The sequence below is a fragment of the Pseudopodoces humilis genome, chromosome 1, assembly GCF_049639895.1.
Source record: "Pseudopodoces humilis isolate 2021_Gansu_Grassland_sample_001 chromosome 1, ASM4963989v1, whole genome shotgun sequence".
Classification (NCBI taxonomy): domain Eukaryota; kingdom Metazoa; phylum Chordata; class Aves; order Passeriformes; family Paridae; genus Pseudopodoces; species Pseudopodoces humilis.
The window spans coordinates 36,989,555-37,001,764 of NC_142200.1; the positions used below are offsets into that span (position 1 = coordinate 36,989,555).

The 12,210-nt window shown below is 37.2% G+C and overlaps 1 protein-coding gene across 3 annotated transcripts in view; it reads left to right on the plus strand.

Moving 5' to 3' along the window:
* The window catches only part of TOX (thymocyte selection associated high mobility group box), a 216,039-nt gene that overhangs the window by 169,520 nt on the left and 34,309 nt on the right, over positions 1-12,210 (plus strand). For 2 of the 3 annotated variants that reach the window (XM_005517133.3, XM_088055529.1), the window contains exons 4-5: positions 2,311-2,589; positions 9,360-9,590. In XM_005517133.3, the coding sequence (XP_005517190.1) occupies positions 2,311-2,589; positions 9,360-9,590 (510 nt within the window). The remainder of the gene's footprint in view (positions 1-2,310; positions 2,590-9,359; positions 9,591-12,210) is intronic. The other variant, XM_088055531.1, reaches the window with a different exon arrangement.

Sequence of the window (12,210 nt, forward strand, 5' to 3'; positions counted from 1 at the left end):
AAGTAATTAAAATGGTAGCCCTTGCTCTGCTTTTAGAGATAGATAATTTTGAAGTTCATTCAAAATAAGAGTTGGGCGTTTCATGTTGACACATTTCTAGAGTTCATAAAATCATTAGGATACCCAACTTTCCTAAAAAGCAGTCAAGCTTTTCCAGCCCTTCACGGAAGAGTTTATTCTGCACCACGAGATGCTGCCCCATGAAAACCTGAGGGCTCAACCCCTGCAGTGTGAAGGGTGCCTGGGGAGGGCACACACCCACGCTGAGTCTGCAGACAGGATGAAGGGAGGGCTTTGGGGAGGGTTTTGCCTCCCTGTGCCCAGCACATGAGGGACTCTGCAGGTTCCCATCCCCTTACTTTTTGCCCCATGCTGGCCAAAAAAACCTGTAGACCCCTCAGTGTTACTCCACTTTCTCCAGCTGCTGCCCAGCTCAACAGCTGGATCCAGAGCAAAGCATCTGAGCAGCAGTTACAGCTTCATAGGCACAACTGTTTTGATACAGGTTCTCTGCTAGAGGCAGAGATAATGGTAGCTTTCAAGGCTAATATGCTTGGGAAGGAGGGAGCTGATACTGGAGGAAAGGGACCAAGAAATCAGTAGCAATTTAAAAATATAAATGTCTACCAGGATTCAAATTTCAGCTTTCAATTGATTTCATCCAGTGTGCTCTCTGTGCTACTCTCCTCCGGTGCTTTAGTAGTCATTAAATGAACTTGGAAAACAAGTTTGTATCGATAACTCTTTTTTACCAAAAGCTATTAATTTCTAAAATAACATAAATACAGGTATAATTGTGATGTCACATTGTCAGAAGCCAATTCAAATGCTTTTCAGAGACACAAGTACCTGTAAAGTGGTAAGTATGTCATAACTAATGGTATTATTAGTTTGATTTACTGCCAACAAGTCACCTTTACAAAAATCAATCCCCAAGCTCATAAAATAAAATAAAATATCTCCCTAAAATTGATACATTTTTACCCTGTCAATAATAAGAGAAAAAGTGAAGTTACAGGTTTATCTTTACTTTTTCCTGTGTGTTACTGGTTGAAAGGTATCTTACAGATTGCTGTGATATGTGAGGGTGTGTATATGAGCAAGAGATAGGTTATAGAAATCATGAGCTATAAAAAGATTTAAAAAAAAATAAAATCTGAGTGATCTTTAGACAATTCAGATGACATGTCTAACAAAGACTGTCACTACAATAAATGTGACTATGTTAATATATTGAACCACTAACACAGGTCCTTATCATAATGGAACTTACACAATGGTAGCTCCTGTCAGATTCTGCTTTATTCATACACACATGTTTGTCTGATGCACAGAAAGACAAGCATATCTATTTTATTTCAGGTCTGAATTTATACTTCCATTTTAAATCACCCACAGAACATCTCAGCTTAAATCTGAGTGTCTCTTTGCTACTTGTCGTGTTTCTGTGTGAGTGTACTGAAAAGAGGTTACAGGCAATCTGCTGAGGTCTGTGTGTATGGTGCATTTGACCTCTGGACAAGAAAAGAGTTTCATCCTCCAGTGCTTTAAATTCTTATCCTTGCAGAGACTGAATCTGTTGCTTGCATTCAAATAGTATGTCTTGTTAATGCTAAGAAGCAGTGACCCACATAGCACAATGGATTCAACTGTCAATCCTGAGATTTCTGAGCTTTCCATTCATATATGTCTTAGCAGTAAATCGACTCAGAAATCATTTAATCAGTCTATCAATGCATCCTTCTTGTCAATGGTTTGAATCCTGAAAAGTCCAGTTTCTCATTGGGCAACACCAGCTAAAATAGATTTGGATCTAATACTAGATATTCAGACTGAAAATTCCCAGCAGCTCCCAAATCACAACTCAAAACCACCAAAATCCTGTCTTAAAAAAGCAGGATATGGAAGTTATCTTGAATTTTGAGGATGTTCATGTCTGGTCTAGATGTGAACTTCAGGGTGCAAAGCTGTCCCTGTTTGTTAGCATTTCAGAAATACCCTACATGCAGTTACAGAAAGCAGTGCCCTTTTGTTCCCTCCATGAAAAAAGTTGAGCTTTCATTGCTTTTTTTTTTTTTTTTTTTTTTTGCTATTTCCAAGGGCTGAGGCTAGAGCCTGAATTCTTTATAACAGTCAGTGTTATGAAAATGTCAATCATATCCTTACTATGTTCATTTTCAGTATTTATATGTTTATTTAAGTACTTGCCATTTCCTTTAAGCCTTACCTAGCCAATCAGGCCAACCAAGGTCTAAAGGAACAGAACACTTTATTAGTGATATGCTTAATACAGTTTTTTTCCTCTTGTAGATGCAAGATTTACGGAATACAGAAGGAGCCCAGTATAGTTCCCATCCTCAGATGGCAACCATGAGGCCAAGGGTTCAACCTGCAGATATTAGGCAGCCAGGAATGATGCAGCACGGGCAGCTGACTACTATTAACCAGTCCCAGCTCAGTGCACAGCTTGGTTTGAATATGGGTGGAAACAATGTTCCTCACAACTCGCCCTCTCCACCTGGAAGCAAATCTGCAACTCCTTCACCATCCAGTTCAGTCCATGAAGATGAAGGAGAAGATAGCTCTAAGGTAGGCTTAGATGCTAGGTTTACTATGTAATTGGTGGATATTTTTAGGACCTGCTCAATGAATGATATGGCCACAGTTATTAAGGTGATACTTTATACATGGCTGGTGGTTCACTGAAGTGAACAAAGGGTTATGAATACAGAACTTACTATATCCAGACAATTCTTCAGGCAGCTTGAGTAAATGACATCATTCCTCTTTGTGAGAGCAAACTGGAATACTGTTAAACACTGAAAGGATAGTCATTCCCTTAGGACTTTAATATAAGGGTTGAGTTTTCTCACTTGCATAGCAGGGATGTTTGTTCCTAGTTAAAGATCAAGTTACTGCTATAAAAAGTATGAACAGTCTGTGCAATATGCTAGTCTTTGCTACTTGGTCACAGGATGAGTAAACAGAGCATCATAGCAACCAGAAGAGAAAGAGCCTATGAACTTTAAAACCTTACCTTGAAAATCTGGAAGACCCTGTGTGCAGTTATACTTTGAGAGGTGCTGACACTTCCTTATGACATGTTTAAGCTTCATTTCCATGTCAGCACAGGAATGAAGTGATAAGAGTAATTTACATAATAAATTTCTTTAAAGGATAAATGTCAATCTATATAGCAGGTTTTGCATGCAAAAATCTCCCAAATCTCCCAAAAATCCTGAAAAACCTCTCCGAAATACACAAGTCTATTATCTTAATTTTGCAGACAGAAAAGCTGAGACACAGGAAGATTGGGACTTTGTACTAAGTCACCCCTTAAACCAGGAATGTAGCATGTCAAAACTGAGAACTCCCTTAGATCTGTTTTGTGGTCACTGGGAAATAGCAGTCCTGTTAGAGCACTCCTGCAGTGCAGTGTGTGCCACATGCAGTGCAGCGTGTACCACAGCCACGTCTGGTGGGGAAAAGTTGCAGACTTGCAGGGAATGTGAAGAAAACATATTGTGAGTCACTGAGGAGGTATAATCCAGTCAAGAAATGTAAGTCTGATTTGTTTTAACATTGTATTGTTTTTCATGCCTCAAGCTATAAAATAATCATGTAATTGGAGACATATGTTTTAGTACATTTTGAATAAATTCTGATTCAAAAGTTTTATTTCAGGACATTCCCCTGATTTCACAAACTTTAGGTTTTAAAAATTACTGAATAATTCATACATTTAAATGAGTACTTCCATACTGAGGGAGACTTTAGAATTCAGATATGTAAAAATAATTCCAGGCAACCTTTCCTTTTTTTCAGAATAATTTATTTTCTACTCCTGTTTCATTGTTAATATTTTTACTTTGCTGGGAGTGTGCAAGATGTTCCAAACTTCTGGAGGAAATACCCATTCAAATAATTAGTATTTCCTTTCTACTCCTATCAAGTATTTAACTTATTTAACCTATATCTTTAATGCACTTTTTCACTGTAGCACGTTGTGGCTACACTGGCAAAAGTGTAGGGTTGTGGTTTCAAGCAAGCAGTACTTATCTGAAGCTAATGTTTTTAATAGAGAAATACAAAGAACTGCAGACCAAGTAAAACTTGGTCCTTTCTTTGTGAAAGCCAGTTTATATAGTGTTCAACTTTCAAAAAGGATTTTATATTTTGGAAAACTCTCTTTAAATTTATCTCATGCTCAGTTTAAGCAGAAAAAGATGGCAAATGGCATAACGCATGACACAAAATTAAATCCAGTGTGCTGAAATAGATACATTATCTTAAAATTATAATTTCACTGCTAAGAGAAAAGTTTTAAAGGATCTTACATTTAGTTAATATTGACAGAGGGCTTAAATTCTTCTCCATCTAGTATGGTTTAAACAGCAAGCTTGATGGGGAGCAGATAACGCCATACATGAGTTCTGTAGGATTTCTTAGGGCTTCATGAAAACACCTGAGGCTGGCCACCAATGGAGACAGGCAGTGGGCTGCCATGCCTGATCTCATGTCATGGTCCTTCTGTAGTTCCCTCTTTAAAAGACAAGAGGGGTTACATAATCAGCCTGAGTTAAGTATACTGTTGTAGTTCAAGATTTAAAGCTCTCCACTCTGTATCTTTGTGTCACGTTGCTCTTCCTGGAATCTGCCAGTGAGTGGATAAGAATACTCAAAATAAACCAGTTTTCTGTGGAGATCTTTCTCCCCAGATACACCAGTATTACACTTTATCTGAGTTGCTTTGGAGGGGCCTGTGAAAGTTCTCACTCTAGGAATCCTCTTCCCAGTGAAGGAAGGCACTGGGTGGGGACAGGAACAGATAGACTGACTGTTCTGTCTCTTGTGAGAACATCTATCTTTTAACTGAATGTAACTTGGCGAAATTTGGATTTTTTTCTTTGGTTTATGAACTGTCATGCAGATGTGTGGTATTATTTAATAGATCAGGGCCAGAGCCCATTAGCCAGTTCTTCACTAGGAGTGCACATGTTGTAGTCATGGGGTCACTGTTGGAGTTTATTTCATGGAGGCAGAGATGTTCCTGCCATGAGCACTGTTGGTAAAAACCAACTCCCCCTGAACTCACCGTGTCATTAAACAGCAATAGTGACATTCTCCCCATTTAACCAGCAGGACAGGATGTTTGCCTGTGTACCCACACTGATCAAAAGACAAAGTACATTTCCAAATGGAAAATCACCTCAGTGTCAGATGACCCCCTTCAGTTTATACCAGCTGAAATGTGTGAAAAAGAAGCCACTGGTCTTTTCACAGCATATTTGGTAAAGAGGTCCTTAAATCTATACCTATTTCTATATAGAGAAAAAATACAGAAATCTCAATATCCTGTCCATATTTACATGAATTTATAGAAAGAGCATGATGGAAGGTACTTTATGTACACATTTGTATTAAAAGTATAATTGTTGCCTATGAACCACTAATTTTCATGCTTGAAGGAAGTGACCATTTCAGCTCTCTCTCTCTCTCTCTATATATATATTCCAAATTTCAGCACTGAGCTATGCAAACTGATGTAATTTTTCGTATACTGAGCTTCTCAGATGTTCATTCTACGATAAATATCCAAATTGTTGTAAGCCTTATCCAGCATACACAGAATTAATGCAGCAGCAGCTAAACATTGTTTGGCAATAGTCATTCTCATAAAAAGTCTTTCATATAGGCTGTTTGGACTTCAACTGTTCTATATTCCCTTGCTCAAAGAAAGGGAAAGGAGCTACATTATAGAGGGCTCAGTTTCCCTCCATGCTATTGCTCTAAAAGCAGGACAGCTGAGGTTGTTTGACCATAAGATCAGTGACAACTGTAGCATAATTGTAAGGTTGGATATGCATTCAGAGAGATGCTAAGAGCATAGAACTGCGAAATGTAGCCTCAGACTAAGGGCATTGTCTCTGCAAGGGGTGCACATCACTGAGGCTCCTTAATTCTTCTAAATCTCATATGTGGGGCTATCATTAGAAGAATAAAAAAGGGAGAACATAAAAATTAGTAGTCATAAGTAACAATAAAAACATTATAAACCAAGTGGCCACTTAGCACATGCCTTATTCTGACCACCTGAACACTAGAATATTACATTTATGTAATTCTTGCCATAATTCACATTGTTGTATCGTTAAACTTGTACTTCATTACTGCCAAGCATAATTGTGAACTTCTGGAAGCATTACTGGTTTGTAAATAAGTATTTCTTCATAGATGGATTACAGGGTTTTCTGCCATGTTCATTTGCATATCACTTCTGAGAGAAATTCAAATAATGTATTTTAGAGGGAAGATAGTGAGAGGACTGCAAGTAGCAAGAATTAAATAACAGAAACACAATTACTAAAGAACTGCTGCAGCATATTCTCCTTATGTGGCAGAGGTTTTACAATATTTACTTTATATGATAGGAGTTATAAGTGGAATTCTGTGTTGTCTGTTCAGCCTATTATGCAGATGGTGCTTGATTAAAATCTATTTTAAACTACAGCGATTACTGCAAGATAGTGTGCATAAAACAGCTCTCCTAGCTCCATTAAAGGCTTTGGTACTATTGCAGTTTATTTTAAATATGCTTATAGACATTTTCCAGGTTCTCAAGGGACATTTAGATATCAACGATGTGCCTTACTTGATAGTTTTAAATCCTACACTAGATATTCTTGTGATCTATTATGTGTGCAACATGGTTAATGTACACTTTTTTAAAGTGAAAGATTATTGCTTTCTTGTGATAAATAAGTTAAATACATCACCATAATTAAGCAATAAGCCATGACAGGAGGTGGATTACCATGAGCTAACTACACCTCCAGGGATTTTGAAGCACAAGTCTATGCCTAGCAGAATATATATGGTTTTTATTTTATTTTCCATCTGTCTCTGCTTTGGTGGTTAGAAGTGGAGTCTATGAAGCTGATAGACTGATGGGAGCATAAGGCAGGCCATCATCTCAGCCATTTGCAAGGTTATTAGTACTGGAATTCTGGTATTCTTTTTATTTCGTTATTTTCATATAAGACAAACAGAGTTTCCCCTGTGAGTACTCTGTTTTTAACAGTGGGTTTTTGAAGTCTCTTGATCATTAAGGTTGGAGAATAAGTTTTTAGAGCTGTTCACAGAACAGCTTTCCAGAAGGCACTTACACAAGTTTCTGTAGTATATCACCTAGTTTAAGGGTACTTGAAGTAATGTAGTATCGTGACGTAGAGGGAAATTTTAAATCTCATTGGTTCAAAAATTAACTGAAAGGTGAAATATGTTTGCAAATCACACAGGTAAAATTTTAACTATAGAACTAATTATTTCAAAGTCTTCTTGCTCGTGGAGTCTGCACTGGACTGAAAAGTTTAGACTAATGTTCTCAAATTAGAGCCCCAGTTAATTATACTTTAACTGCTAGTTTTCTGTACCCTGTAGAATAAAAAAAAAACAGCAAGAGACAAAAAGGTGGATAACTTAGTAAAGGCTAGCACAATTTTGTTTTTCCATATTTTCCAAATGCTGACAATGGGCTGTGTGTCTATTAACTTTTTATTAAAGTTGCAGCTATTGTAACATAATGCTCAGAAAACAAGCAACTTCATTTTCAAGTTCTACTCATCACTTTCACATCACTGTGTCTCAGTCACAGAGATTGAGATTTTTCACTGTAGTCGCTTGGGTTCTGTTGGACACCACATAGTGAGGCATACAGGAAAATAAAAAAGTTCTTTTTCTCAAAATGAAGATTTCCAACCATTTTCCTCAAGCAGTTCCAATGATTAGGACACCTGTATCCTCCTGTGCCACTTGATACGCATTATTAAAAACTAATAATAGAAGGAAGTGAAAGAAGTCATGCCTAGTAGATCCTTAGCCTAGAGCATACCATTTATGCTCTTGATCTTCTCTTCTCTTAAAAATGCTTATAGTACATAGTACTTTGGTCATGCTGACAAAAGGAAAAAAAAGCCTTTGAACCCACTTGTGAGATCACACACCATTTCTACAGTTACAGTAAATTAAGTGATCATATCAAGAAAAGCTATTTTTCCATGGAGCTCCAATGTGTTGAAGAATCAGGTTATTGTTCCTTTATGTGCTTGTAAGTCATAGAATCCTAGAATCATTTAGGTTGGAAAAGACCTTTAAGATCATCGAGTCTAATTGTTAACTTCACACTTCCAAGCTCACCACTAAACCATGTGCCCAGGAGCCATATCTATGCATCTTTTAAATGCCTCCAGGGAGAGTGACTCCACCATTTCCCTGGGCAGCCTGTTCCAATGCTTGACAATCTTTCTGGTGAAGAATTTTTTCCTAATATCCAATCTAAACTTCCCCAGGGGCAACTTGAGGCCATTTCTTCTCATTCTATAGCTTGTAATGGGTCAAGAGACCAACAACACTCACCTTGCTACAACCTTCTCTCAAGCAGTTGTAGAGAGTGATAAGGTCTCTCCTGAGCCTTCTTTTCTCCAGGCTAAAGAAACCCTGTTTCATCAGCTGCTCCTCACAAGACAGTTCCAGACCCTTCACCAGCTTCTCTCGGAAAACCCATTTGCTTTGGGGTTTGCGCAAATGCTCATGTGCAGGGTTTTTTCAGGTGGTGCATAAATAAGGCACATGGGCTTTCCTCCATTCACCATTCATCTTTCACTCCTTTCCTCGAACCATTTGCTTTTACATGAGCAGATACAAAATCTACTCAGCTAAATCCAGATAGGCCAAAACAGATCCTTTAAAGGGCTCTAAACTCTCTATACTAGTAAAGGTTTGTTTCTTCAGACTTTAATTACAAGGTGTGTAGGGGAATGTCTGTAACTTGAATTGCTTGGTTCACAACCAGATTTTCCTCAAAGACTCTGGAAGTTATACCACCAGCTGCAGAAGAAATTGATTTGAATAGTAGTCTGGGGTCATTCTAGGGAAAGAGGAGAATAAGCAAAAGGTAGAAATGACAGTGTTCCTGCTGTCTGCAGATGGTTCATGTTGTTGAACAGATATTCAGGCTATAGAGAAACCAATTTCATTTGAATTTTCTCATTATTTTCTTGTTACAACCACTAGCAATAAAACTTAGAAAAAGTAAAAAGATGACAGAGATTATAGCAATTATATGAAAGAGAAACATAAAGTATTTAAGGGAAAAAATAGCATTATCCAAAATACTTATAGGGAATTTTATATATGTGACTAATGCAGATAGTATCAACATTTGGATTATCAAAAATAACAACAGAAATTCCATTTCTGCATGCAAAATCCAAGGACTTTGCATCACAGAGGTTGTAACAGTGGCTGGAGTGAATGAAACTGGCTTTTTTTTATAGTACTTTCCTAATTTTATGTTACAGGTCAACGGTGGCGAGAAGAGACCTGCTTCAGATATAGGGAAGAAACCGAAAACTCCCAAAAAGAAGAAGAAGAAGGACCCAAATGAGCCACAGAAGCCTGTGTCTGCCTATGCATTATTCTTTCGAGACACTCAAGCAGCCATCAAGGGCCAAAACCCCAATGCTACTTTTGGTGAAGTCTCTAAAATTGTAGCTTCAATGTGGGACGGCTTAGGAGAAGAACAAAAACAGGTACAATATGTACTGTAGCTCAGAGGCTTTGTTTCAGGGAAGTGTTATCAGGGTCATCTGAGCACTGTAGGCAGCTTCTTTTGTTAGCCAGGATGAAACTTGAATATCTGCCATCTCAGGAATATGATTTAAAGAGACTGAGATAAGGAGAGTATCATTTTATTTCATCTGTATGAAACTACTAAAGGAGTTTATCTTGTTTTGGGATGTGGCACAAGTTTTAGGATTATATTTAGGAATGTTTTATGCTGAAATCTGTGGGCCTAGGATTTTACAATGTCATTGTCCTGTATGTGAAACTGCCATGTAAGAGGACCTTGCTGCCAAAGCTTAGATCTGTGCAGTGGGAGCAGACATATATCTGAGCTCCCACTTGCAGATGTTTCCCTTCCCCATGATCCCACAGTGCCAGAAGTGAAGCTGGGCTCACATTTGCTCCCAAATCTTTTATGAAAGAAGTTAGTGATGTGTTGACCCAAAGAGACCTAGGGTGGATGCTGGCAATGGGCATCCTCTGGCATGTGTGTGGGCTGTGAAAATCACTTCTCAAGCTTACTTCTGTCTTCCATGGAAGGCCTTGGTTCTACAATGAGGCCAGACCTGACAGCAAGTTTCAAGACCTGAAACTTGGCAGAAATCCTTCCAAGTCAGTTGAAGCTGTGTAAAAGTGAGCAATTCTGGAAGCTCATCACATTTAAGTGGTGACAGCTGGCGAATACCATTGATCCTCACTGTAGCATACAAATGCTCTTCTGTTGTTATTGGTTGCATACTAACTAACTTACTAACTGCCAACAGAATGGATTGGATTGATGAAGGAATGGGAACTTTAAGAAAGCAACAGATATGGAAGGAAAGGATGTGCTGAGTGAGAGTTATATTGGCTACAGGAGACCTGGACTGGGGTTGATGTCAGCACAGAGAGTGGAAAAGTACTGGGAATTAAATGAATCTCATTTATTCATGCACTGTTATTACGAAATTACAGTTAAAATACGAAGAATTAATGAAAACTTTTAAGTGATTTTTTTGGTATGTAAAATTATTTGGGCTTGGGGGGAAAAAAATTATTCTTATTATTTTGCTAATAACTGGGTGGTGTAAGTACATGTAGATCCTTGTTAAAGATACCAGTGTAAAAAGAATCAATATTTAGCACTCACTGACTAAGTTAAAAAAAAAAACAAAACAAAACAAACAGCTTTTGTTATCCAGTATCCACCAATGAATAAGGCCAGAGTTTGGAAGGTTTAGCTGGAGGAAAGTTAGCTCTCCGAACACAGGGATCAGAAAAGTCCCTTGGACTACCATTAGAGTTATTTTCTCGCGTTGTGTCTTTCTTTTCCCTGTTTTAATATGGCCAGCAAAGGCCAACCTAAAACACTGTAAAAATGTACATTTCCTTTGAGAAGTGTCAAGCTCAAATTTCCATGAGCTTGTTATGTGAGTACTAACACCAAAATATTAAAGCCCTTCCACAGAAATGTGTAAGAAAAGTGCATGAAATCCTAAATTTCCATCTTTAACTTTGATTTCCTATTCATGGTTGAGAGCAAAGTTTGAATAAATCCTATGTTGTAAGAACAGAACTAAATTTATTTTCCTTATCTCTGTTGCTGTTAATTTAAGTTGAAACACAGATGAATGATGTGTTAGGGAATCCATATGACACATGCATGTAAAAATGGCTGCAACTATGTTTATTTAAGCCAACTCTTTAAAGAGTTTGGGTTAGCATATCTTTGTTACTTTTTTGACTCATTTTGCTTATTCATTATCATCTATTATAAGCACATTTTAAAAATTCCAGGCTCAAGCCCTTTCTAATCTAACACTGTACAAATATAGTAAAAGACAGATCCCATTTAAAAAAAATAAAATTGGCAATCCTATTTTCTAGAATAAATTTACACTCATTTTTTATTCCATTAGGGATCTAATAGTACAAAGTAATGGTTACAAGACATCTTAACTGACCAGATAGTCTGTATTTTAAAGGCCTAATTTTTCAGATCCAGAGCATTAGTAACTGCTATGAAACCTTGTCTCTGGTAGGAAAATTGGACTCTAAAAATACAAATGATTAATGTAGCATTTGGTATTTAACATTGAAGAAGCTTCAGAAATTCAAAAATAGTTAAATAAAGAAACAATAACATCATTTGAGGACTACTTTATTGAAGAATTATACTTGCTGAAAAGGATTCAATTATCATAAAGCTTCTGGCTTACGTTTTGGAAGCTAATGCTTATTCTGGAATTTAAATAGAAATATGTTTCCAAATTATGTTTCCTGGATTGGAACTCTTACTATCTAAACAGTAAATATAAATGAGTCAGAAAGTAGAAAATAATGCAGCTATTGAGAAAGAATAGCCTCATGTTTTCATGCTAAAATGAAATCTTCTTTGTTCCTATGATCTGAGCCATTTTTTTCTCTAAAATGCATATAATTCTTCTTGTTTATTCCTGAAGATTGACCACAGAATAAATGAAAGTATAGAAACTCAGTACAATAATGACCTAAGGGCAGTATATGTATGTCCAAGACTTTAAAACAAAATTTTTATAAGCTGGCATATTAGACTGTAGCTTGAAAAGCTTTCTGCAAAAACCACAT